Source organism: Paroedura picta, chromosome 4 (assembly GCF_049243985.1).
Source record: "Paroedura picta isolate Pp20150507F chromosome 4, Ppicta_v3.0, whole genome shotgun sequence".
Classification (NCBI taxonomy): Eukaryota; Metazoa; Chordata; class Lepidosauria; order Squamata; family Gekkonidae; genus Paroedura; species Paroedura picta.
This window is the reverse complement of record NC_135372.1, coordinates 133,295,090-133,322,425: the sequence shown is the minus strand read 5'-3', so window position 1 is coordinate 133,322,425 and position 27,336 is coordinate 133,295,090. Positions and strand designations below refer to the sequence as shown.

The window sequence follows — 27,336 nt, the reverse complement described above, 5'->3', positions numbered from 1 at the left end:
CTGGAGGGGAGATCGAGTGCTCTGACAGATACCTTCCAGTGGTGATACATTCATGTTTAATTTATTATTCTCAATAATAATTTACTGGTTTTTTTGTTTTGTTTTGTTTTGTTTTCGTCTTCAGGATATCATACCTCAGCCTTTATTGGACCAGTACTTATCGATGACGGACCCTGCCCGAGCACAGACGGTTGATACGGAAATAGCAAAACATTGTGCGTACAGCCTTCCCGGGGTGGCCTTAACATTGGGGAGACAGAACTGGCATTGCTTGAAGGACACCTATGAAACCTTGGCGTCGGATGTACAGGTGAAAATACACGGCAGTCTACGACCGCCTTGGCCCCTGTGATGGTAGTCATAGAATCATAGAATCATAGAGTTGGAAGGGGCCATATAGGCCATCTAGTCCAACCCCCTGCTCAACGCAGGATTAGCCCTAAGCATCCTAAAGTAGTAGTCGAAAGTGTAGCCAAGTCAAAGGTGACTTTTGGTAATCCTGTAGGGCAGGGGTCCCCAATCTTTCTGAACATGTGGGGGCACTTTAGGAATTTATTTATTTGATTTCTATACCTTTCTGAATTCTGACACCTTTGGAATTCATAAGGCTGCTGCAAGGGGCAGCTCCAACCACATAGAGGAAGTCTTAAGTGCAGGGGGAGAAAAAGAGGGAGACAAGATAAAAACCAACCCTGTGATGGCATCAGCCACTGGAATACCCTTAATTGAGTCTTCCAGTCAATTGGATCTCCAGTGGCCCAGTCCATGGCTCCCAGAGGCACCATCTTGGGGAACCTTATTACACGGTTCTCAAGGCAAGAGAACAGAAGTGGTTTGCCATTGCCTGCCTCTGTAGCAACCCCAGACTTCCTGGGCAGTCCTCCATCCAAGTATTAACCTGGGCTGACCTTGCTCAATTTCTGAGACGGGATGAGATTGGGCTACCCCGGGACATCCAGGTTAGGGCCCTGGATGATAGGTGAGCATATAAGATGTGAACAGGATGTAGCGTCAATATCCTCACTAGGCAAACAGCACTCCAAAGGGGTGGGTAGGCCAAATGACAGCACTGGTTCCTGTTAGGGAGGCTAATTGGGGAGTGGGGTGCTTTGAAAAGCTGACATATGGCAGTACCTTAGCGTACACCTGTGTTCTCCACTGGCCCATATTCCAAAAAGGAATTGCTCCCGTTCCCCAAAGCAGTGGGGGCATTGTTTGCTCATCCTGGATATTTTTTTTCTGATCAAGGACAAAGGAGCTCAAACAGGATCTGAGCTGGTCAGCTCAAGCTTGTCTCTGCGGAAAGTGGGACGAAACAGAGACCTGTCATTTTCTCCTATCATTTTTCTTTTTGAGCCACTGTTCCATGTTTGCAAAGCCCTGCATTGAGATGCCAGTTGTAAGTCCTTTTAACCTGATATCGTTTTTAATGTTTATTGACTAATTGTAGTGGAAGGTTCGTCGGACACTGGCTTTCTCCATTCACGAGCTAGCTGTTATTTTGGGAGATCAGCTAACAGCGGCGGATCTGGTGCCTATTTTCAACGGCTTCTTGAAAGATCTGGATGAAGTGCGCATTGGAGTCCTGAAGCATCTCTATGACTTCCTTAAGGTAGAAGCAACTAGAATTATTTGCACTTTCCCCATTTTAGCTTCTGAGAGTCATCAGGAGAAGCTTGTAGACAAGTCAGTTTTGGGCATGGGGCATTTAAAATACCTGCCTGAGCCCCATCTTTGAAAAGCAGTATCCTGCAGGTTTTCATGACCCCTGACTCAGCTTGTAACTTCAGCAGCGAAACACAACTGCAAACCTGTTTAACAGCCTCTCCCCGTCGTGGTCTGTGAGCCAATTCAAATGCGGGCAGCAGCATCATGCTTGTGGTATAGAAATCCCTGATAGTGGCTCTAGTGTGATATCTGGGCAGTGTGCAGTTTGGTGCAGTGGTCAAGAGTGGCGACTTCTAATCCGGAGAGCCAGGTTTGATTCCCCACATGGAACCAGCTGGGTGACCTTGAGCTAGTCACAGTGCTGATAGAGCTGTTCTCACAAAGCAGTCCTGTCAGAGCTCTCTCAGCTCCACCTACCTCCCAGGGTGTCTGTTGTGGGGAAAGGGAGGGAAGTCCATTGTAAGCTGCTTTGAGACTCCTTCAGGTAATAAAAAGTGAGATATAAAACCCGATTCTTCTTCTTCCTCTTCCTCTTCCTTTTCTGCTTCCTCTTCCTCTTCTTCTTCTTCTTGGCATTTTAAATACAGTGCTAAATCTGTGGTGTGTGTGGGGGGGTGAGTATGAGAGTTTTTTAGTCTGCCTGTAGGAGACATATGCTTTAATTAATTAGAGCAGTGGTCCCCAACCTTTTTATAACCGGGAATCGGTCAACACTTGACAGTTTTACTGAGGCCTGAAAGGGGGATAGCCTTTTGCCAAGGGACGTTGCCCCTGCCGCCTGAGCCCCTGCTCCACTTGCTTTCCCACCAATGCCTCTGACTTCCCACTGCCCGCTGGGGGGGCGCTGCCAGCAGCAGCTGGGCTATGCCACGCCAAGAGGGAGCCCCAGCCATGGCGGCCGCTGGAGAGCACCAAAGGTGAGCCGGCGGCAGAGTGGCAGGGCAGCCCCCGAGGCAGCAGCTGGGGAGGAGGACGAGGAGGAGCCATGGCCCATTACCGACTGAGCCACAGTCTGGTCCCGGTCCCTGGACCAGGGGTTGGGGACCACTGAATTAGAGCATTGGCATATTTAAGTTGAAATTACATAATTACTGACCAAGACTCAGATGTGTTTCCTGAGCAAGGTGCCTCCTAAGTTTCTTAATGTTGGAGAGGTATCAAAGGCAATAAATATCTGTTGGGTTAGTTTTACACTTCCATTGTTGGAGGTGATGTCCAGAAAGTGTTCTGTTGCTCTGGAAAAGACCAAGCCCTTTTTAAAGGCAAGCCTGGACACTGACTGGATTCCTCATAGGTTTTTCCCATTGTTGGGCATCTTCTTGCTTCACAGTTGCTTCACGCAGACAAACGGCGCGAGTACCTTTATCAGCTTCAAGAGTTTGTGGTTACCGATAACAGTAGGAACTGGCGGTTTCGCTACGAACTCGCAGAGTGAGTAAAACGTCGACTTCCATCTTTGTCTGCTCTTGTTCATGATATGGAATTGTCTCTGAACCACGGCACCTTTAACTTTTGTCTGTAATACGTACGGACAACCCTTCTCCTCCTCCAGATAAGCTTGATAACTGGTGCAAAGCCAGGCAGACTTTCGTTCAGGACTGACCACAGCCCAGTTAATGCAAATCCAAGATCTGGGTTTGGATGTGGTCTGTTTCCACTGGAGGTGGAGAATTAATGTAACTTTTCGAGGGAGCCCATTTGTCTGATGTAATAACTCTGACATCTAGTGGGAGACTTCTGTCATTTCAGTACTTTTATGTGACTAGTGCCACCCCTCTACTGGTGTTTTCTTCTAATGTTTTTTGGGTTTGGGAAATTTCTATGCTGCCAAAGGGACCATAAAAAAAAAAAACCAGGATCAAACATCACAAAAACATTAAGAGTTGCGAATGGCCATTAAAAAATAGTGTGAGACTCCATGCATCTGAAAAATGGTCCTTTAAAGCAGTCCTCAGGCCAGAAGCAGACTATAAAACTGAAAGCCTGGCGTGTGTTTCGGTCCGGTTCCTGAAAGGCAGTAGAGTAGGCACCAGTCAAGCCTCAAGGGACTCATGACTTCTGAGTGGGTTCAAAAGCTTAGCTTGTCTTGGAACACGGCTATTGGAACAGCTTGCATTTTCATTCTCAAGACTTTGATTTAACAAAATGTTGCACTCATATTGGCATTGGACGATCGTTCATTTTTAAAGCGTCACAGAATGCTGTGAAGATTTTCCGTTCTCCTCTTGGATGTTGGGTCTGTATGTACTAGTGGTGTAGCACAGTGCCCTACTGCTCAGCTAAGGGCACAAGCTGAGAAATTGAGCTCTTCCGCCAGGCGACCGAAGGGCCCCTGCTCCCCCCCCCTCAGAATTCCACCAATATGCTCTGGGCCTGTTTGCATTGTTGCACTGTTGTATTGTTTATATCAGGGGTAGTCAAACTGCGGCCCTCCAGATGTCCATGGACTACAATTCCCAGGAGCCCCTGCCAGCGAATGCTGGCAGGGGCTTCTGGGAATTGTAGTCCATGGACATCTGGAGGGCCGCAGTTTGACTACCCCTGGTTTATATTGTTCATACCAGGGGTAGTCAAACTGCGGCCCTCCAGATGTCCATGGACTACAATTCCCAGAAGCCCCTGCCAGCGAATGCTGGCAGGGGCTTCTGGGAATTGAAGTCCATGGACATCTGGAGGGCCGCAGTTTGACTACCCCTGGTTTATACTGTTACATTGTTATATGGTTACAACTATTAGTTATTATTATTATAAGGTTCTTCACATGTTTTTATAGACCATTTTATGTATTGTTCCTTGTTTTTATATAAACCACCCTGAGCCTCCGGGGAGGGTGGTATATGAATATAATTAATTAATTCTAGGTCTGTTCAGAGCTTTCTTCAGACATGCCTCCCCCTGGCAATATGGGGGTAATAATGTCTCTTAATGCAAACTTAAATGGACTCCGGGGAATGGTGGAGGACAGGAAGGCCTGGAGGATCATTGTCCATGGGGTCGCGATGGGTCGGACACGACTTCGCACATAACAACAACAACAAATGTCTCTTAAATTCTGTAAATGGGAGGGGGAAATCTCTCCAGATCAGTTCCTGTTTATTTAAATTAGCATGCCCTAATTGGGTATCAGAATTTGTTTGGATGATGCTGGTTCATGTTCTTTGCCAGTTTTTAAAATGGCATTTGGTGTTCAGCATATGCAATTGAGTTGAGGCACTATATCTGTTTGGAGTAACTGGCCCCGTGGTGAGGCCACTCTCAGAGCCTCTAATGATGATAGATTGTCGTGAAATATATAAGAATCAATTTGCGAGACTGATAATAAATGGCGCATGAAGTAAGAGATTTAGGATATAGGCTGCCCCATTCTGCATTGTTATTTAGTATATGATTCTTGAAATGTTGATGGAGGATATCGGAAATGATGTGATTGTAAAGGATAAAAAAGGAAGAGTTTTAAAATAAAAGCTTATTCAAATGACATTGATAATTTGGATGAAAATGTACACAATTTAATGTGAAATTTGGGAGGATATCAGGGCTTAAAAATAAATAAGGATGTCTAAAATGATAGTCAAAATATGTATGCTAAAAAAAATAAATATTGGAAGACTTGACAGGATTTCAAATTGTGAATAAATTTGAATATCAGCTCTTCTTCAAAGCAAAGCCAGTCCTCACCTCTTCACTAGGCAGATGTAATAATCAGCCATGTTGCTAGTAGGTCTTTCTCCTTCCTTTCAGACAACTGATTTTGATCCTGGAGCTCTACAATCCGAACGACGTATACGACTACCTAAGACACATTGCACTAACGCTCTGTTCCGATAAAGTCTCTGAAGTCAGGTGGATCTCCTTCAAGCTGGTAGGCTGCATGCTTCTCCTCTGCCTGCAATAGCCATACATTGGGGGGGGGGACACCAATGGGTTCCTTAACTTGCTGGGAAGGATCCTGGAGGGGCTCCTGGTGGCCAGGGGCACACCAACCCCTGGGCCACTGGAGACACTGTAAGGGCCACTTTTCTTGGCTTGTCACTGGGCCATTTTAATAACCCATTCCTTCCCTGATGTTATGCATGTCTTTTGGGCAGTTGTTAATCTTGGCTTGAGCAAAGCTGTTAGCAATAAGACCTTTTGGAGATTCGTTAATTTGTAGGGCTGCCCTGACATTGGATAGCCCAGGTTGGCCTGATCTCCTCAGGACTCGGAAGCTAAGCAGGGTCAGGATTTGATTGATTAGGATTTGGATGGGAGACCAGCAAGGAAGCCCGGGGATGCTTTGCAGAGGAAGACAGTGGCCAACCACCTCTGCATGTCTTTTGCCTTGAAAATACTATGGGTCGCCATAGGTCAGCTGTGACTTGATGGGGGGAAAAAGTTGGAAGTACAGTTCATCAGTATATACACTTCAACCGATTTGAAGCCAGTTGCCTTCCTTCCTTTTTCTTATTGCCCTATTTGTTTACTGTAATTGTCCTGCAGTTGGCATTTCAGCTACCTTTTTGTCCTGTATGCTGAAACTTTTGTTTTGAAAGGACCAAAGTGCCAAATGTCGGGGCATTTGCTGCATCTTTAAGCATTTGAAAGGTTGTCACTTAAGGGAGGCCAGGGAGAGGTTCCTGGGAGGTTCCTGTTGGCAGCAGAGGTTGGGACCTGCTGTAAAGGGTTGAAACTGTATGTAGAGAAGTATAGGCTAGATATCAGGGGAGAAATTTCACAGTCAGAGTAGTTCAGCAGTGGAATGGGCTAGCTAAGGAGATGGGGAGCTCCCCCTCCCTGGCAGTCTTCAAGCAAAGGTTGGATACACACTTTTCTTGGATGCTTTAGGATGCTTGGGGCTGATCCTCCGTTGAGCAGGGGGTTGGACTAGATAGCCTGTCTGGCCCCTTCCAACTCTATGATTCTATCAGCCGTACTCTTGATTGTGAGATTGCCTGATTGTTGCCCCCCCCCTTTTGACATTTTCACAGGTCGTAGCAATATTACAGAAGTTTTATGCCAATAACGCGAACTCTCTGGGGTTAAATTTCATTAATGAGCTGATTGTGAGGTTCCGCCATTGTTCCAAATGGGTCGGAAGACAAGCATTTGCCTTCATCTGCCAGGTGGGATTTACTTTTTCTTTTGTCTTTGCCTTGTTACTTGCTTGGGGTATGAATACAGAGCGGAATGGTTCTAAGCAGACACACGGCAACAGATTCTGTTAGCAATCTTGATTGGAGACCGACGAGGCAACTTAAGCAAGCAGCCCTGAATTCTTTTGTCGTACAAGAGGATGCACCAGTGGAATAAAATTGTGCTATGAATATTTATGAGAAGGGCATGCATATCTTTAATCAAGGCCATGCACAAGGGTTTTTTTTTTGGGGGGGGGGGTTAACCCCTGAATTAAACAACAGAAATATAGGGCTATACTGGGGAGGATTCCTATACTAAGTGGTAAGCATATTTTATCAGCTGCATTGAGTAATTCTTGAAATTCTGTCTCTAAAATTCTACACTTAATTTTTCATAAGCAGACTTGGCACATTTCAAGAACAATGAGTCTAAATGGTAGTCCAAGAGCTTTGAGTTTATGCTGAACAGTTCTTAACCATTTGGATGGGTTTCCTGTGAGCATTAAGGATGCAAGGTTAATTGCACCCGTAGTCTGGCTCCCTATTTCACACAGCGGCCACCTAGTCGCCCTGGAGAGTCAACAACCCGATCATGGAGGCCAAGGCCTTCCTCTGCTGTTGCCTCTAGTCCCGGTCCTTGTATATGGCTACATTTCATTTATATTTCACCTCTTCTCCTCAAGAAGACCCCGAAGTGGCCTAATCTTCAGCTCTGTAATATCCTTCTACTCTTGCTCAGTAGGGCAGTGTTCCCATATTGTTCACACAGAGGTGAAAGCTGTGAGAGAGCAAGTGTCTTGCCAAAAGACCATCTAGTGAGTTCATGGCTAAGGTGAGAGTCAAGCCTGGGGCTTCCTGCTTCACAGCCAGCCATGCTGCACACGAGCTCTGTCCTGCAGCCGCATGTGGCGACGTTGTCATGTGTCTGTTGTTTCTTCTGAAAACCAGTAGGCTCTGTCTTCTGCTAACGACGGGGTTGGTTTCTGCTTGGTCCTTGTGCAGGCCGTGGCGGAAGAGGAGTGCATGCCGATGAACCATTTTGTCGAGCACCTGCTGCCCAGCCTCCTGAGCCTGGCTTCTGATCCTGTGCCAAATGTGAGGGTCTTGCTTGCCAAAGCTCTGAGGCAGACGTTGTTGGAGAAAGGTATGCGTTCTTTTAATTCAGCTTTTTTGAATCTTTCTTGGAGTCCAGCATGGTTAAGATCGGTAGCCTCTAATCATGAGAACCGGGGTTGATTCCCCACAGCTTCTCCACATGCAGCTAGCTTGGTGAGCTTTCTCAGCCCCGCCTCCCTCGCAGGAGGTCTGTTGTAGAGAGATAAAATCAGAGTCCAGTAGCATCTTTAAGACCAACAAAAGTTTATTTGAGGCGTGAGCTTTCGAGTGCAAGCACCCTTCCTCAGACTATGTTACTGGACTCTGATTTTATTGTGCTACTTCCGACCAACACGGCTACTCATTTGAATCCTGTTGTGGAGAGAGGAAGGGAAGGCGATTGTAAGCCACTTTGAGACTCCTTTGAGTAGTAAAAAGTACAAACAAAACCCCAGCCCGTTGTCTTCAGTGCAAAGTGAGAAACCACCCTTATGTTTGATTAATTTGAAGAACGGTAGGGTTGACCTCTTGCACCTAGGCTGTTGTCCGAAAATTACACCAGCATATGCTGAAGTTCTCCGTGGCTGACTTTGGGGAGAAGATCTCTCCCCTTATATGAAGTTATCTGGAGGATAACTTATGGTCACATAGGCGATTTGACTCTTGTGAGACCTGTGGTTCATGTTTTTAAAGTAGATGCTGAACAGTGTGGTCTGACTAAAACATTCTGCTTGGCTTCCATGTTGCAGCTTATTTTAGAAGCCCGGGCAACCCTCATCTCGAAGCCGTGGAAGAGACTGTTCTAGCTTTGCAAGCGGACAAGGATCAAGATGTAGCCTTCTTTGCCACCATCAAACCAAAACACCAGGCCATGCACATGACTTCACTCGAGAAACAAAATTGACTTCCTGTGTCCCTGTGGGCCACAAATGTTTCTGGCAACTCACCGGGAAGAAAGACTGCATCCAGCAATCAATGCAACCCAAGAGAAAAGGGCTTGTTCTTAATTCAGTCACATAAACTGAGGAATGTGTGGACCTATCCACGAACTGGCGATATGATTTGGAATATTCAGCCACTGTACTTTTCCCCAATTCCCTTTTACAGACAAGGGGATTAACGTTGATCTCAACAAAAATTCCAGTATTTATATCTGCGTTCCTGTGAAATGCATGTATTCTCAGCTTCAGCGTCCTCCAAGGTAACAGGAATATGCCTTTTGAAATTTGCTGACTCAAGGACAAGGGAATTGCTTGGTCGCCACTTCAGCCTTGAACTAATGCGGTTGGCAAACCTAAAAACCGTGGACACTTAACACCCATTTCATCACTAAACCGCTGTGTTGTTTATGGCATTTCATTTTCTGATATTGGTTTCCTCAACCTGTATATATGAAACTCTGCAAAGAATTCGGAAAACTTGAATCTATTTGTAACAAAAACAATTCTTTCTTTAAAAGGCAAAAATACAGCACAGTTGTCTTGTTAGAGCTAAGAATTTCATTTTGTCAAAGGTAGATGTTTTTTTTAAAATCACTTTGTGAATTGTGGCATTTCAGTCTTGTGTGTTGGTGTGTGTTAAATTAAAAACCACCCCTTTGTAGGTCACTTTCCTTCATTCCTGCTTACCTCCTCTGCTTGCTAGAGCTGTAAGACAGGCACAGTCCCTGGATCACTAACTTGGAAGTAGTCCCTGTGCTTCTGCTGGGTTTGCTCTGAAGTAAGTGGTTTGAGGTTTGTGGGTTCGAAATGTTAATACTTCCGTAGTGGGAATTTGTTTGTGAAATCGGTCTGAACACTTCCCTTTTCTTTGATGCAAGAGTGATACAGAGTGAAATCCAAAATGTGAGTTCTTGAGATTCGGAAAACTGTTTGATTGTATGTTAAGTGCAAATTCGGAATATCTGGGTTTCTGTACCTTGTCCAATGAGAATTCACTTTTCTGATGGAAATCAGTGGGAATTACAGTGGGCGATCCAGCTTGTGAAGACTGCTGGCCAGGATTCAGCAACTGCATGTAAGGTTCCACATATATGTTAATCGTGGATTTTCAGCCAAGTCCTTCCCAGCAGCAGCTTTTCCTGCCCAAGCTGCCTTTAAAGGGGGCAGGGGATTGGGGGGGGGGCAGGGGATGGGGGGCAGGGGTGAAGCTCAGTGGTTAATTATTGCAAACTCTGTACCCTCGTACTGGGGATTCATTATTCAAGTTCTGCAATACCTATAAAAACTTTGAAACGTAATGAAACCCATTTTTCTAAGGCAGATCGACTGTTTTTGTTCTTTGCTCAAGGATTCCCAGAAAGGAATTCTATTTCTGGATAGCTATGGACTCTGTCAGTATGATTTGCACACACTCGAGTCCAGCTTCGGAAACCCAGATTTCATAGGTTGCACACAAGCAGATTTGGTGTGTGGCACAGGTGTCCACTGAGGTGTTCAAAGTACTATTGAATTAAATTTTAACTAATGGTTTGGCCACAGAGGGCCTTTATGCAGAAACTAGGGGTTATCAGTTATGAAACTGGACCTGCGTGTTTTCTTCCCCTTGAAATGTGAACACTCACGAGGGGTGCTCTAGATCATGGGTAGTCAAGCTGTGGTCCACCAGATGTTCATGGACTACAATTCCCATGAGCCCCTGCCAGCAAATGCTGGCAGGGGCTCATGGGAATTGTAGTCCCTGAATATCTGGAGGACCACAGCTTTGACTATCCCTGCTCTACATAATCTTCAGCCTCTGAATTGGTTCAAAAATGAGTTTCTAAAACATGTTGCAAAAGAAACAAATCTCATCGAATAGCAAGTTAAAGATACTCTGCTCAGCATTTGTGTAGATCACAGTGTTGCATTAAGTGTCAACTTAACTCCAGGTAAATTATTTCAGTTTTGAGGCGTGAAATTTAAATTTTAAAGTTTTAATTTTTTTTCCCCAGAATCGCTTATCACACTCAGGCCATTAAAAGTGTTCCATATCTGCAATACAGTGTTTAGCATATGTAAAAAAATGTTATTTACTTTGTGAGTTCCTCGACTGGTTTTGGACATGATCTGTAGAGCCATGTGTCTTTGCTATTTCAGCATAAAACATCTGTGTAAGCTGTGGATTCTGCAAGAGAATTCTGCGCTTAAATGTTTTAATAAGTTAAGGAACAAATGCCTCTTCAATGCAACTGAATACATACGACTGCAATTTCTCAGCAAAAAAACGACAATTTGTTTGTAATTTGAATATCTTTTTCTAACGCTAACATTATAAGAGTGTTTTTTTTAAACAGTTCAGATTTTTCTAAAACTTTTTCAAAACCAGGGTGTTTTTTTTTTTTTGTCTCTTTCTGTTGACCGTGAAAAATCATTAAATTCCTCAGCATTTTTTAATTCCTTGCATTTTTTAAAAAGTGTACATAGGAACGTTTGAAAAAGAACTATAGATAATCTGTTCTTTGAACATAGCCCAGTTTTGGCGGCCGTATTGTGAGTTTTAGATTGATACATCCCCTTTGCTGCACTAGTCCAACTAAGTATCATAAACTTCCAAATGTCTTTTAAAACCTTGGTGTAATTTTCATGAAGGGTTTTTTCTTTTCTTTTTTGGTATCACTTGTGCATGAGTAAGTCACTGAATTTAATTTTTACTGATACGGCAAATCAAATTTTACATTAAAAAGCACCTCTTTTTTTTCTAAATCTAGACATTTTGTCCTTTTTGAAAATGCTATTTTTGAAACCAGTTTAAAACTCTATAGCTGCATGCATTAGAAAAGAAACTTTGCGCAGTTCTAGTCCACTTTCCCCTTTCCTACTTTGAAATTTCCTCTCACCCACTCAAGATACTGATGGGGGAAAAATTGCATTTGGTGTACTGTTGGCAACGGGCAAAAACCTGGGCAACCTCCGTTTGTTCCAACAGGGCTCATTTGTAATTTTGCCCGTGCCAGGTGAACCCCCTGAACGGTGTCCTGCAGCCATCTCCTTAATTGTCCTTCCCTCCCCCCGCCCCCCAGTAAAACATGACTGGCTGGTAGCACCTTAGAGATCATTTTAGAGGGGAAAGAACAAGTGCGACAAAGATGAAAGAAACATATTCACTGTTTAAACTGCATCATTCTCTTTCCAGTCATCACAACAAAAACAGAAGTTTGTTAAGTAAGCCACGCTTCTCTTACAAGAGGTGTGTGGGTTTCGTTTTCAAATACGCTTGAATAAGGGACGGGAAAACAACCCTGGCAATGCAATACTGAAATATCGGGCCCTTGTAATCCCAAGCATGTTCGTCATCTGAGTAACCAACCCTGCTGTTATCTACTGTAAACTTGGTGTCTCCTGGAAAACCTGCCCAAGTGGCAGATTTATGTCTGTAAAAGATAGTGTTTAAGGCCCCAATAGACAGAGACACTCTGGAAGTGCCGCTGATTTTGTCAAGAGCATAGAATCTATGTATCTTTCTATTTGTATTTATCCTAATAAATCGCTTTGACTGTTTTATCAAAGGCCCTTTTCTTTTTGTTGATTAACCTGCACCTCAATTCAGTGCTTGAATAGAATGTCAAGAACTCCCTATGAAACAATAGGCCGTGTTGATTGTATCCCAGCAACCTACCAAAGGGAGGAAAGGAAAGAGCTTGCCTTTAAGCCTATGCTTTCATCTGCACAGTATCCACCTGCTTGACCAGAATTGGCTTTAAAGGAGGCTTTGCTCACCTGGCTACAGGTGGTGGTGTTGCCTCTGCCGCCAGCAGCAAATTTGCTGCGATGAACTCTCCTAGCTACAGGATGACCTCACACTGGACGCGCCCTGGTGAGTCGGCGGGCACTCATTGTTCCTGTTTGATGACATCATTGCCAGAGAATCGGGCCGCAACCACACTCTGGTGAAAGATCTCCTTTGGAAGATGTCGAAGAGCAAGAAGAAGAAAGACACCAGCCATTCTTCCAGCAAGTTGGGGGTGAGCTCCCTCTTGCATTGGCAGCACTCAGTACGCTCAGGGGATTTCGTTGGCCCCGCCCGGTTTTTCAGTGTCAAACTGCACGTAGTTGAAACGGAGGAGATCTTTTCTGTGCCAGAATGTCACCGCGACTTGATGATGGGCAGTCTGAAGTCCCGCCTGGAGATATTGGTTGGGATCCCTGTGAATTTCCTGCGCCTCCAGTATCTGGATGAAGGTGAGGTCCTTTTGTGTACAAAAGTGGTGCCTGGCCTTTAAAACAATGTCACAAGAACATGCTCCTTTCCTTGCATGGTCAGGAAGCTTAAGGAAAGGGTCCCCACCCCTTTTTGTGCCTTGGGGCATGTTTAGAATTTTGACATGACACAGTGAGCACAGAAACAAAATGGCGGCCGGGAAATGGCTTCCACTGGAGGCAGGAGCAGGCACAAAATGATTGCTACAGTTTAACTGTGGTGGTAGCTATTGCCAAAGTAACATTAAAAAAAAAAAACTTCAGCCAATCAGAAGCCTTGTTGGGCAAAAGTCCTACCTGGCTCCACCCAGTTCCTAAAAATACCTCCAGAAGCAGTGTCAATGGGCATCAAGGCACCACATTGGGTCCCTGAAGTTGAGAGCCAGTGTAGGGTAGTTGTCAAGAGCAGTGGACTCCAATCTTGATTCCCAACTCCTCCTCCACTTGAAGACAGCTGGGTGACCTCAGGCCAGTCATGGTTCTCTCAAAGCTCTCTCAGCCTCACCCACCTCACAGGGTGTCTGTTGTGGAGAGAGGAAGGGAAAAGTGTTTGTTAGCCATTTTGAGTCTCCTTTGGGTACTGATGCCAGGTATAAATGCAAGGTCTTATTTCCAAAACTGGCAACTGTCAAGTGCTAGATGCAAAACTAAGATGGATTCCCGGTCAGACTAGCCCTGCGATTTCTTTGCAGCGTTTTGGATGGCTCAGTGTTGATTCTCACAACAGCTGATCGAACCTAGTAAGTTTTGATGAACTCTGAATCTTGAACCCAAATCTTCCTGATCTATCTCAATAGACGTGCCAATCTACCACACTGCACCATTCATCAAATGTTTGTTTATCTATGATTCAACTTATACCCCGCCACTCCTGTAGGAAGAGTTACTTTTTATACCCTGCTTTTTTCTACCAGTAGGAATCTCAAAGCAGCTTACAATCGCCTTCCCTTCCTCTCCCCACAACAGACACCCTGTTAAGTAGGAGAGGCTGAGAGAGCCTCGACCTTACTGCTCTGTGAGAACAGCTCTATCAGGACTATGACAAGCCCAAGGTCACCCAGTTGGCTGTATGTGGAGGAGCTGGGGAATCAAACCTGGCTCATCAGATTAGAAGCTGCTGCTCTTAACCACTGCCCCACGCTGGCTCTCTTAGATTTCTCTCAGCCCCACCTCCCTCACAGAGTGTCTGTTGTGGGGAGAGGAAGGAAAATCACTTAGGGACTCCTTTGTGTAGTGAAAGTAAAGGTAAAGGTAAAGGTATCCCCTGTGGAAGCACCGGGTCATGTCTGACCCTTGGGGTGATGCCCTCTAATGTTTTCATGGCAGACTCAATACGGGGTGGTTTGCCAGTGCCTTCCCCAGTCATTACTGTTTACCCCCCAGCAAGCTGGGTACTCATTTTACCAACCTCGGAAGGATGGAAGGCTGAGTCAGCCTTGAGCCGGCTGCTGGGATCGAACTCCCAGCCTCATGGGCAGAGCTTTCAGGCTGCATGTCTGCTGCCTTACCACTCTGCGCCACAAGAGGCTCTATAAAAATCCCCAGCTCCTCCTCTTTGTAGAACCCTTGAATATTACATATCACCATGCCTTTCCTGTCACCCCTGTTCTTGATTCCTTCCCGTACAGCGGATCTCTCTGACCATTCTACATTTAAGGACAATGATATTATCCAGGGTTCAACCATCACCATACGAATCTGGTCACAAGATGCCTGGGGGCGCCTCGTGAGGGCAGCTGTAAAAGGAAATCCCGCCAAGGTTGGTTTCTTCGCAAAAGTAAAGTTGTGGCTACTTCTCGCTGAAACGACTGGCTGATTAGTGCAGCACATTGGGCAACGTGGTCACCCTGAGAAGACCGTCTCTCCGCCTCTACCCCCCAAAAAAGCATTACTCTCTACCGCCACCAACTGGCTGCAGATCCCTGGCCCCAAACAAGCACGTTGGTCCTCAACGAGGGCCAGAGCTTTTTCTATCCTGGCCCCCACTTGGTGGGACAAGCTCCCTGAAGAGGTCAAGGCCCTGACCAAACTCCCACAATTTCGCAGGGCCTGCAAAAGGGGGCTTCTCCAACAGGCATTTGCCTGAGGCCGACCAAACCCAACAACATCCATAGATCCCCCCCCCCTCAGACATCCATGCCCTGATCCAGTCTGACCTCTCTGGTTATCGTTTCCGTTATATTGTTAAGATTCAGAACCACTGTTGGTTGATTATAGTCCAGTAGCACCTTTAAGACCAACAAAGATTTATTCAAGGCATGAGCTTTCAAGTGCAAGCACTCTTCTTCAGACTATGTTACATGTTAGCTCGTTCTATGTATCCCCCCCATGTGCCCCCCCATGTTATATGTAAACCGCCCTGAGCCATATGGAAGGGTGGTATAAACATCTAAATAAATAAATAAATAAAATAACAGTTTCTGTTGCTGCCGCAGAAGGACATCCAAAATGCCAGCAATCTCCCAGATCAGGGGTAGTCAACTTGTGGTCCTCCAGATGTCCATGGACTACAATTCCCATGAGCCCCTGCCAGCACATGCTGGCAGGGGCTCATGGGAATTGTAGTCCATGGACATCTGGAGGACCACAGGTTGACTACCCCTGTCCCAGATCACAGGGGCCTTCCTTGATATTTCAGATATGGTCCAGGATGTGTCTCGTTTCCATGTATGGCTGCCATGCCTCTTGCTATGGTAGAAGACCTGCTACTGGTGGCCTTTGTTGGATGCTGTCTCCAAGATGGTGGTGGAAGATTTTTTTTTTTTAAGGATACGTTGCCTGGGTCACTCTGTCACGTCTGGGAAAAAAACCCGGAAGTGATAGTGGGTAGGTGTAGAAATGGCCCCAAAGTCTATGATAAAACTCGCATGTCCACAAATGGTAAGATACCATACAATACAGAACACATTTTGGCTCAGAAGATTCATCAGCAGCTAATTAGTACAGCCATATCCCATTCACACCCACAGAAAGTATCATATGTCACAAGAACCAACAAGAGAACAAAATTCAGAACTGGGAATATATTACAAACGCCTTATTTGGTATCGGTTTGGTGAAATGTCTACATGATGCTGTTAATTGGACCAGATTTATCCAAATATGCAGCTGTGTCTAACAAGTTTCTAGGATGTTCCAAGCTTTTTCTAGAATTATCCAATGTTACTTTCGGGATTTCAGCCTTTTGGTTTACCCCAATCTTATTTCTATGCCTACCTAAGGATAGGCAAGTGGAAGAAGTAGAAGAGCTAGATTCAAGTCCATTAGCAATCCCATGCATGCCAAGGATCACCAACCTGGAGAGAACAGGGACCGTGGTGTACAATGCATCCTTCAAAGTACCCATGTTCTCCAGGGGAACTGATCTCTGTAGTCTGGAGATAAAAGGTAATTCTGTGGGATTCCCAAGTCCCACTTGGAGGTTGGGAGCCCCCTCAGGTCATAGTCCAACCTGCTAATTTCTCTTCCCGGATGTGCCCCCCCTAATTTAGAGTAATAATTTCCCTTGAAACCATCAAAACTACAGCAACCTGCTGTCCCGTAGCACACCCTTCGGTTGTATTTCCTGTGTGTGCGTGTAGGAATGTCAACATTTTAATTAAACTGGTTTTATTTTCTGCGTTGCTCTTCTCCCAGAATGAGTCAACCCTCACACAGACGGCTTCTTTATGAATCTGCCCAAAATGTCTACAGGGAAACTGGAAAACTCTGCCCACCATTTCCCTCCTTTGCCACAACCCCATGGAGCTTGAAGCCTGTTAAAAGGTTTTCCTGTGAGGCTGTCTAAAACATGAATCAATCCCTGGGTAACGTTTTGTGCCTTCCTTGGCAGCTGCAAGGTTTGGGAGCGACAAAGACCTCCTTATTTCGCACGGCACATTCGGACCTGCTGAACCCGGAAGAAAGGGCAGCGTGGTTAGCGCACCGAAGTTTTGTGGCTTTATTCGTGAGTGCGCGGAGAGGCCTCCAGAGCATTGTGGAATTCCTGCTTCAAAACGGTAGAGTTCTCCATTCAGAAGCCGGTCCTTGTACCTGTGTACGCTAACATTTAAATTTTTAGTATTTAAAAAAAATTGTTAAACATTTATTGTGTGGTATTGACCATATATGGTCCTGTTGACCCACCCACCCCACTCCCAAAACATCTGGTGATGGGTCTGGAGGAGGTGAGAAGGGGAGGGGCCCCGGGTGGGCGTGTCCACAGCTCTGCTTCCCAACCATATTGGGCACAATCACACCACTTCTGGGGTTTCTCGAAGTGTGAAGAATGTTTCAGGGGTTTCTCAATGGTAAAAAAAGTTGAGAAAGGCTGCTGATGATGTCATCCGTTCAGTCGTGTCCGACCTTCGGCAATTCTATAATAAAGTTTCTATAGGAAAGGCTGCTCAGGTCTTAAAAACAAATGGCTCTTAAAATTTCAGGGAGAGAAGCTAGACAGGCCTGTTCTCTGTTGTTCCAATTTGTGGTTCGCAGAGATTTTTTTTCTTTCAATAGGGAAAGCAAGTTATGGAAAACAAGTTATGGACCGTTCTAACCAGCAGCCCAGATTGTTTCCACACTGTAGGCTTTGCGGTGGACTGCAGATTGGAGTTTGATCCGGGACAGGTTGCCCTGTCTCTTTCTGCTCTTGCACGGGGGGGCATTTGGCCAGGTGTACCTTGTCTGCCTCGGATTTGTGCTCCCGTACGGGAGCCAGGGCAGCAAAGTTCCCAGTGCAGAAATGCCCCAGGACTCTACCACCTTGGCCTCATTTAGCTGCAACATTTGAGATTTATTTTAGTTGATTGAACTCTTCAAAAAAATATAAACTCAAGGCTGTTGAATGCCTAATGTGCCTCGTTTTCTCTCCAGGCGCTGATCCAAGATACCGAACTCCGTTGGGCAGAACAGCCCTCCATGCCGCTGCTGCGGGGGGGCACCTTGCCTGTATAGACGTTCTTCTCACCTATGGAGCCCAAGTCTCCGATGAAGACTATGCTAGAAATAACGCCATGTCCATGGCCCGTATTTGGGGCCACAAAGAATGCGAACGCAGGCTGTTTCAGTGCCAGTGGCGGATACGGATGGCCGTCATCCGTGCCTCTCCAAGCTCAAGCCAGAAGGGATTATAGAAATGTGGACCAGACCAGAGCGGAAAAGGGGCAAGATCATTCGCTGAGAAGTAACCAGCTTGGCTCATGTTTCTTTCAGAACTGTACATTATTGAAACAGAGGGGAATTGTTTAAAAAACCACCCCCCAAAAAGCAGCCCCAAAGAGCTGACCCCATGCTCCTTAGCCCATCCTATTAGGTATGGGAATCTCTGTAATCAGCATCAGGGATAGTAGCAAGATGCCCTTTCTAGAAGAACAGGTATGCTCCTTCCGTTTTATCCCTTCCCCAACGACCGGATGAAATAGGTCAGGCTGAGAGACAGTGTGTGATTGGCCCAAGGACAACCAGTGAGTGTTCTGGCAGAGGCGGGATTAGAACCTTGGTCTCCCGGATCCTGGTTTCACATCGAATCACAGCACACCACTGGCTCTTTCTTGACTCGGAACCTCTGCTCCGGCACAGGGCCCCTATTTACTGTGCCCATAGAAACTTCCTAGAGGCCAAACTACATTTTATTGCCTTTTGAAGTTCTGTGCCAGTGTTCCCTGACCTGACTTTGAAGCAATCAGCCACATGTGGAAATTTATTTCTCAACCTTCTGCCCTGCAACATGTCCTCAACCACAACTGGGGAGGGGGTGGGGTGTGTATATGCCGCATTGAGAGCTACTTGTTTACTGTGGGCTACATGTTGAGCCCACCAGGGGTGTCCTGGGGCTGTTTTGGGTGAGGAAATGGGTGCGGAAATAAAGGCTTATCTGTGTGCAGCCTTGCAGTTCATGTATAATATACATGCTTTGTTTTTCTTGCCGGTAATGGATATATATCTATAAAACAAGGGATTTCCGTTAAGAAAGAAATAAAAACTGCAAGTGAGTCAGATTCCGTTCATTTCCCCAGTTTACATAACTGTGGTGTCTTACGGCCTCAGCTGACTGGTGCTTTATCAACTGGAGGCCTCCTCTTCCGCTTTTTCATTTCAGTGTCCCATGAAAGAGAAACTTCCGCTTCCTTTAAAGAAAAGATTCAAATTCAGATTCAGAAAACCTTTATTGCCTTAATAGATGCATTCATCAGAATACAATGTAATAAATAAGGTTTGCAGGTAAGGACATAGACGATGACAATTATGGGGACCCTATTTGAAACCAACGGTCTTCATCAATGGAAGATTTATTCTTGAAATGGCCAACAGAACTTTGGATATCCCAAGTATAGCTGATGGATCCTTCTTACTCATCATCATTTTTACTAGTTGCTTCTTTTCTATGCAATCATATTTCAGTTTCTTCATATATATATTCAGAAATATTGGAACGCAGGTGGAAAGTCCCTTCAAGTTGCGGAAGACTTATGGCGACCCCATAGATCAGGGGTAGTCAAACTGTGGCCCTCCAGATGTCCATGGACTACAATTCCCACGAGCCTCTGCCAGCGTTTGCTGGCAGGGGCTTGTGGGAATTGTAGTCCATGGACATCTGGACGGCCGCAGTTTGACTACCCCTGCCATAGATGTTAAGGCAAGAGATGAACTGGGATGGTTTGCCGCGGCCTGGTTCTCCCTAGCAGCAGCCCTGGATTTTCTTGCTGGTCTTCCATCCAAGCACTAACCAGCCCATTCTGCACACATAGGATAATGCACTTTAAATGTGCTTTGGCACCTGGATTCTCCTGTGCAGAACAGGAAAATCTACATCTGAAGTGCATTGAAAGTACATTATCTATTGTGTGCAGAATAGGCCCAAGATGGACCCTGCTTAGCTTCCGAGACCTGACCTGCTTGGGCCAACCAGGTCCCGGCAGCTGAAGCATCACAGTGGTATGGAAACTGTACTCTTGCACTGAGACCACCAGAGGGTGCTCCAAGATCAGACATCCAACAGTAGAGTGGCTCTGGAGCAGGCCTGCCAGTTCTTCATGGCCAGCTGTATGTATGCTTGCTTCTATGCTGAACGAATGTCGCAGAATGATGCTGCCACGGGGGAACTTTTGGACTATGCGTTGGCTGTAGCTGAGCACTCGGCCTTTGCGGTTTTCCCCTTTGGACACAGTGATCTTTTCACACTTGCAAAAAGCACCGTTGAAAGTTTTATATGATAGCAGAAGGCCTTCTGGGATTGGCGCACCCTGTGGTCGCTCTCTTTAAAGTGTGACGTGCCTCGATCTAACCAGGGTCATTGGCCAGGGGTCTCTGACAGATGCCAGAGTCATTTGCGGAAACTGCAGCTACTGCTTACCGAATACTCTTCCCCTCATGCAAGAGGTGTTTCCTCGAAGCTCCCCTTCCTGACTTTTGTCTAGACCAGTGGTTCTCAACCTGGGGGTCGGGACCCCTTTAGGGGTCGAATGACCCTTTCACAGGGGTCATGGCAAGGCAAGCAGCTTGGCCGGGGGAGGCCATCCACACAACAGCCTTGCAGGGTAGATCAAGATAGAGCATTTGTCTGTCTGGAGCAGTGGAAAAGAGCGAGATCCGCTTGGTGGGACAAGAGGCAGAACTGAACTGAGAAACCCCGAGGGGAAAACCAATTTAGATACCATCATGAACAATGGATCTTCACGCCATTGGTCAGTTTTGGTTTAATTTCTGTGAAAGAACCCTTGCCTAATTTTATGGTTGGGGGTCACCACAACATGAGGAACTGTATTAAAGGGTTGTGGCATTAGGAAGGTTGAGAACCACTGGGCTAGATGTGGTTTAATCGATGCTGTAGAGGGGACCAAGAAGCAGGTGGTGGATAGGAAGTCTCTTCTCAGACATCAGGGGGCTGATTATCTCTCTACAGGCATATTGATAGCGGGAGAGCATGAACTAGGGCACTCAGCAGAAGAACCCAACACGGCCCAAAGGACAGTTGCTTTCTATAACTACCAGGTCAGCGAGGTTATGAAAATAGGACCAGCCGTGCATAAGGCACTACAGGTGCAATGAAAGACACAATACCGACCTGCCCTGATGTGTTTCCCATTCAATATTCACCTATATTCAATTACAAGGGAAGAGTAGCTTCATTGGAAAGCTAGGGAAAGTTCCATGTAGGAGACCTGGTGCTGCAGTGCTCATTTGATTACTTTTTTAAACCAACCACATTTATTTCCACAGTCTCCCGGCCCCAACTTTTGCTTCTTGTGCACTGAAAGGCACTCATTTTAAGGCCTATATTGTATGTTACAGAGTCTTCAGGCCTTGCCCGGGTCTGTGACCAGTACTTCAAGAAGAAGAAGAAGAGTTGACTTTGTATCCCGCTTTTCATGGCCCAAAGGAGTCTCAAAGTGGCTTACAATTTCCATCCCTTCCTCTCCCCACAACAGACATCCTGTGAGCTAGGTGAAACTGAGAGAGCTTCTGACAGGACTGCTCGGTCAGAACAGAACTATCAGGGCTGTGACTAGCCCAAGGTCACCCAGCTGGCTGCCTGTGGAGGAGCGGAGAGTCAGACCCGGCTCACCAGATTAGAGGTAGCTGCTCTTAACCACTATACCACGCTGGCTCTTTTCAGATTAGATTTCTGCCCTTATTCCATGCAGCAGACTCATCTCCCGGGTTAGTGGGACCTTAATTCAGACTAGGAGAGAGAGAGGGAGCAATCTGGGTGGAATTAGATTGGTGGAGGTGGGGGGGGGGGTCTCCTGCTGTCAGGTGTTACTAATCAGCTGGCTGGTGTGTGTGTGGGGGGCTTCATTTGAAACAGAGCAAAGGTGCACTGAGATTGCAGCAAAATGTGTTCTGATCACAGCAGCTGAACTTTTACAGAGATATTGAACTATGTCCATCACTTCCAGCATGACCTGGAAGTGACATCATTATGCCGGTGATGTCGGGATGATGCTTTGGCATTTGGGCAAAGCCCCTGTAGGAGCCAAGTTCACCACAGAATTTTGCCCAAATACCAGACTGTCACTCCGGCTTCGTTGTGTGATGATGCCACTTCTGGGTCCCACTGGAAATGACATCATCATGTCTCTGCAACATCAGCTGGGCCTCCCTTCCACCCCTTGTATGTCCCCTCCCTGTCTCCTTCTGGTTTCTAGGAGGGAACGGCAACCCTAGGTGGAATGATGAGGATGAGGAGGATATTAAATTTATAACCCACCCTTCCCTGAAGATTCTGGGGTCTGCTGCTCACCCCACTTTGTCCCCACGTAGCCCCAGCACCCAAGGATCTGGGAAGCAGCCAGCCAGATTGATTTGTCAGTGTCTGCCTTGAGTTAAATTGACAGTGCTTCTGGTTCCCTCAGGGATAGAAAGACACATTGATTACCAGCACGTTCAGCCATTCTGTTGGCGGGGTGCCATGGGCTTTTGCTTATTTATGCCTCTTTTTCTCCTTGGATGCGCGCCAGTGTGCTTTGCCCTGTAGACTCCATCTGCGTTGTGCTTCAGGTGGGTTTGAGACCAGTTTTAGAAAAAGGCTCATACAGCCTGCCAACAAAAGTGCGTTTAGTCAAGGCTATGGTCTTCCCAGCTGCAATGTATGGCTGTGAAAGGTGGACCATAAGGAAGGCCGAGCGTCAAAGAATTGAGGCTTTTGAACTCTGGTGCTGGAGAAGACTCTTGCGAGTCCCTTGGACTGCAAGGTGAACAAACCGGTCAGTCCTAGAGGAGATCAGCCCTGACTGCTCCTTAGAAGGCCAGATCCTGAAGATGAAACTCAAATACTTTGGCCACCTCATGAGAAGGAAGGACTCCCTGGAGAAGAGCCTAATGCTGGGAGCGATCGAGGGCAAAAGAAGAAGGGGACGACAGAGAATGAGGTGGATGGATGGAGTCACTGAAGCAGTCGGTGCAAACTTAAATGGACTCCAGGGAATGGTAGAGGACAGGAAGGCCTGGAGGATCATTGTCCATGCGGTCGCGATGGGTCGGACACAACTTCGCACCTAACAACAACAAGGCTGCATTGCGAGTGAATTCCAAGGTGTCTGGGGGCACTCTTGCTGTAGATTTTTGTGCCCTGTTGCCACCACGAATATCCACAGGGCCCAATTCACACAACCCATTGGGCCCTTGCACCAAATAGGGCATAAGAAACCCTTCTTTCTGGATTCCAACCGCTTAACACATTGGGCAATAGGAATTTTGTCCGTTCTGATTAGCATTTCGTGCACAATCCAAAGGGGAGAACGTGCTTCTCTCTGGGCCGGCGTTTGAATTCCAGCCTGTATTGATTGGATTTGTAAATGATAATAAACAGGATAAATAAATCAGATGAGAGCTAATGCAGGTGGCGGGAACCATGCGCTCGACTGCAAAGCATTTCCACGCCGCACAATGACCTTGAGTGAGAAGTAATTTCAAAAGTGACGGAAATGTGCTGAGCCTACAAAACAGGACTGCAGGCTTGGGGGCGGGAGGGGGGGGCTTAGAGAGGGCCTACGGAACAAAACAAATGTCTTGAGAATGATTTGGCTATACTGGGATTAGGGCCTGATAAGTGGCTTACGTGGCTTTATAGCAAAGACGGGGAACGAGATAATGAGGCTGGGGCCAAAGCAGTCGGAGACTGTCGCTTGAGCGACCAGGACGTGGAATACAGAACAGTCAGTCGTAGATATCACCAAATGGAGCGATCCAAATTGAAATTAGCTGCCCAAGCTGCCCTGACCGGGGAAGCAGCCATAGCTCGGTGGTAGAGCGCCTGCTTGGCATGCACAAGGTCCCAAGTTCAACCCTGGGCATCTCCAGTCAAAAGGAGCAGGTAGTAGGAGATGTGCAGGACGATTCCTGGAGAATCGCTTCCAGGCTGAATAAACAAGACCAACCTTCATGGACCAAGGGTGTGACTCAGTAGAAGCCAGTTTCATTTGTGTTCATGTGAGATAGAACAGACTAACCCCAAGCTAAGCAGGGAAAGTGCCAAGGAAGTCCAGGGTGGGAATATAGAGGCAGGCTTTTATATCTGCGGGTTCAGAGATCAACACAGACCCTGGAAGCCATTTGAGCTCTTTATTAGGACTCCCGCATGTTGCAAGGAGCAACAGAGCCGAACCAACCGCCCTCCCTGAAAACCCCCACTTGTATACACAAGCCACACAATAGACCTTCTCACCAGTGCGCGCTATTAGTCAGTTTAGCTTTAAACTGACTGGATCCGGCAGATGGGATCTAGCTGCGCATTGGTCAGTTCCACTGCAGAGTTAAGATCCTGTCTTGGACCTCAAGATTGGTCCTCAGCAGAATGACAGACACAACCCAGGGAAAATCTCCCCTGTTTGTCTCTTGCCTTGGAATCTGATGGGGTTGACATAAATCAGGTGCACCTTAATGGCGCTTTCCACCACCCATCACAACATGATCAGCAGAATTACCTGCAGGCTTGTTAGACTGGAGCCAAGCAAGTCCTGATGGATGCTTGAGGCTGATCCTGCATTGAGCAGGGCGTTGGGCTAGATGGCCCGTATGGCCCTTTCAACCTCTACAATTTTATAATGTTCTATAATGAATGGAACTGTCAGTTGTCTTCAAAAGCCATTGAGTCAGGTCAGGAAGGAACACAACAACGGTACTGGGGCTAGGGTATTTGGGCCCAGGAAATATGTATTTCCCCAACATTCCCAGGGCTGTTTCTTTTTGAGAAATGGTGCAGGGGAGAAGGCTGAGACATCTTCCCACTGGTACTATGGTCCTTCTGTGAACCAGGCACTGAATTCACAGGAATGGAAGAGAATCTGTGTACTCCATCATTTGTGAACTGGGTGGCAGGTTGACATGGACAGAGAGGTTGCCGAGAGGCATTTGGCTGCACTGGATGAGTTCAAATCCCCTGGGCCGGATGAAAAGCACCCGAGAGTGTTCAAAGAACTTTCATTGTACTCCACTGAGGCCCCTTTCCTCCCCAGACTCCTTCTCCAAATCCACCTGGAATCTGGCATGTGGCTCTGCAAGGAAAATCCCACCCAATCTAAGGGACTATTTGGCCATGCAAACCCTGAATTTCATTTTGTACAAGATCCATTTAAGACTACCCGGAGGGGGGAGAGAAAGGGAAGCCTGAAAATGTTCTGCAGAGTTGGGTGAGATTTTAAATACCGAAAGAAGCACTTGGATTAAAGGTCAAGAGGCAGGCAGTGCCAAGCGTACAGCTTTTAAAGTCAATTGAAGTCGATGGTCTTATAAGTGGGTATTGAGAGTACGGTGAAGAGTGGAAAGGCGAGAAGCTGGACTCAGCCACTTCTGTCTCTGTGGTTCTTCTTTCCTTTCATGCCTCCTGTCCTTAAAGAAGAAGGGTGGGGGAATCTAGGCATTTAAAAACAGCTTGCAGAAAAGCGAATGATATAAAATTTTGCATGTTTTTACCATTTGCATTACTTAAGTATCATCCACATGGGATTTGGGAATTAAAAACAAAACAGCTGTGGATCCTACCAGTCCACTGAACAAAGCTGATGGAACTCCCCCCCCCCCAAAGAGGGAACACTTAAATTGGAGGAATGATGAGTTTCTTATTTGTTGCGGGGAGGCTCCAAGGGCTCGATCAGGTTCAATCCCTGGTATCTCAAGTTCGAAGGATCAGGTAGCAGCTGATGGGAAAGACCTCAGTCTGAGGACCAGGAGAGATGCTGCCAGTTTTAGTGGTCAATACTGACCTTGATGGACCAAGAGTCTGATTCGTATAAGGCAGCACTGGGAGACCATCTGTGATGATATGGGGAAGAAGATGAAGAGTTGGTTCTTATATGCCACTTTTCCCTACCCGAAGGAGGCTCAAAGCGGCTTACAATCCACTTCCCTTTCCTCTCCCCACAACAGACACCCTGTGGGGTGGGTGAGGCTGAGAGAGCCCTGATATTCCTGCCTGCTCAGAACGATTTTATCAGTGCCGTGGCGAGCCCAAGGTCACCCAGCTGTGGTTGCATGTGGGGGCATGCCAGATTAGAAGTCTGCACTCCTAACCACTACACCAAACTGGCTCTGGAAGGGGAGGCTGCAGTCCATGTGGTTGCTTACCCTGTCCTATAGTAAGTAACTGAGGAGACATGGGTTACTGTGCAGCCTTCCTATTACTGGTAGGCAGTAGTGGACTTGCAAAACAGAAGTGATGCTCTACTGATTGTTCATGGCTTAAATTGAGTCTTACCCCATCCAAATGATCTTTGTGTACCAGCCGTTCTTTCTCTTCGCCACTAGCTGACTCGGCTATCAGTGTATTTCTGAGCAACTGCTTATTTTAATCAAGAGCCATCATATGAACCTTGCTGTTCCAAGTTTTCCTTTCTCTCTTCCATCACACATGACAGCCTTCCTATTTACCCACTCAGGGAAGGAGAATCACTCACACCCCAATTTCCTGTCCCCAAGGGACTGAGCAACCTTATGTTGCTCAAGGAATTTCCACCTCTCTCTATGGTAAAAGACCATAGAGACAAGGGGAGGTAATCTAGAGCAGGGGTAGTCAACCTGTGGTCCTCCAGATGCCTGGAGGACCACAGGTTGACTACCCCTGATCTAGAGAGCCACCTGGAAGTGATGTCAGATCCTCTTTAAACTCTGCCCTCCTCAGGCCTTGTGTCCCAAATCTCCCAACAGCTTCCTGGTGGCATGGTCACCATGGCAAATGGAAGAGAGAGGAGATGAGAGGAAACACCATATTTAGAATTTTGGCCAAGGCTTCAAATAAGGTATCACAGGTATCACAGGTATCTTTTTTGGGGGGGGGGAATGGTTATTTGAATTTCATTCGATATAATTTTTTTTCAAAGTTGTAATTTGTAAGCCTCTTTGAGCTACAAGGGAAGGTGGGATATAAAAACAGGAATGAATCAATGGTGGCTTGTAAACAGATTTAGCAAACAATTCATCTAGTACTCTTCAAGGATTGGTTTTATTGGGTGATTAAGATTTAGCACACAAACCATTTCCAAACCGTTAAATGGAATCACAACGTCTCCAAAAGCGACTGTCTTGCCTTTCCCTGTAAAACCCCATCCATCCTTGCCAAGTGACCGACCAGACCCCCTTCTTCAGCCCTCCAATCACAAGATGTCATAGTCCCATTGTATACGGCACTGGTCAGACCACCCTTGGAGTACTGTGTGCAGTTCTGGAGGCCTCACTTCAAGAAGGACGTCGATAAAATTGAAAGGGTACAGAGGAGAGCGACGAAGATGATCTGGGGCCAAGGGACCAAGCCCTATGAAGATAGGTTGAGGGACATGGGAATGTTCAGCCTGGAGAAAAAGAGGTTGAGA

The 27,336-nt window shown here is 46.4% G+C and overlaps 2 protein-coding genes across 9 annotated transcripts in view; both read left to right on the top strand.

Annotated features, from left to right (window-relative positions):
• The window catches only part of LOC143836421 (serine/threonine-protein phosphatase 4 regulatory subunit 1-like), a 45,023-nt gene extending 35,589 nt beyond the window's left edge, over positions 1-9,434 (top strand). For all 7 annotated transcript variants that reach the window (XM_077335704.1, XM_077335702.1, XM_077335707.1 and 4 more), the window contains 7 exons: positions 125-310; positions 1,451-1,612; positions 2,999-3,099; positions 5,410-5,530; positions 6,636-6,770; positions 7,785-7,926; positions 8,627-9,434. In XM_077335704.1, the coding sequence (XP_077191819.1) occupies positions 125-310; positions 1,451-1,612; positions 2,999-3,099; positions 5,410-5,530; positions 6,636-6,770; positions 7,785-7,926; positions 8,627-8,781 (1,002 nt within the window). In that variant the 3' untranslated portion in view covers positions 8,782-9,434. The remainder of the gene's footprint in view (positions 1-124; positions 311-1,450; positions 1,613-2,998; positions 3,100-5,409; positions 5,531-6,635; positions 6,771-7,784; positions 7,927-8,626) is intronic.
• Positions 9,435-12,481: 3,047 nt separating this feature from the next.
• On the top strand, positions 12,482-19,023 carry ANKRD60 (ankyrin repeat domain 60). 2 transcript variants are annotated; one of them, XM_077335710.1, is made up of 4 exons: positions 12,482-13,036; positions 14,683-14,813; positions 16,887-17,052; positions 17,906-19,023. In XM_077335710.1, the coding sequence occupies exons 1-4, from the start codon at positions 12,766-12,768 to the stop codon at positions 18,163-18,165; spliced, it is 828 nt and encodes a 275-aa protein (XP_077191825.1). In that variant the 5' UTR covers positions 12,482-12,765; the 3' UTR covers positions 18,166-19,023. The 2 variants fall into 2 exon arrangements, with proteins under 2 accessions (XP_077191825.1, XP_077191826.1); XM_077335711.1 differs by having other exon boundaries at positions 16,887-17,090; positions 17,906-18,125.
• Positions 19,024-27,336: the final 8,313 nt, after the last annotated feature.

Excerpts from the sequence above, each read along its gene's own strand:
- ANKRD60 (XM_077335710.1), top strand. The coding sequence starts at position 12,766 with ATGTCGAAGAGCAAGAAGAAGAAAGACACCAGCCATTCTTCCAGCAAG. Across the intron at positions 14,814-16,886 it reads TAAAAGGAAATCCCGCCAAG|CTGCAAGGTTTGGGAGCGAC; the intron begins GTTGGTTTCTTC and ends CTTCCTTGGCAG. Across the intron at positions 17,053-17,905 it reads GGAATTCCTGCTTCAAAACG|GCGCTGATCCAAGATACCGA; the intron begins GTAGAGTTCTCC and ends TTTTCTCTCCAG.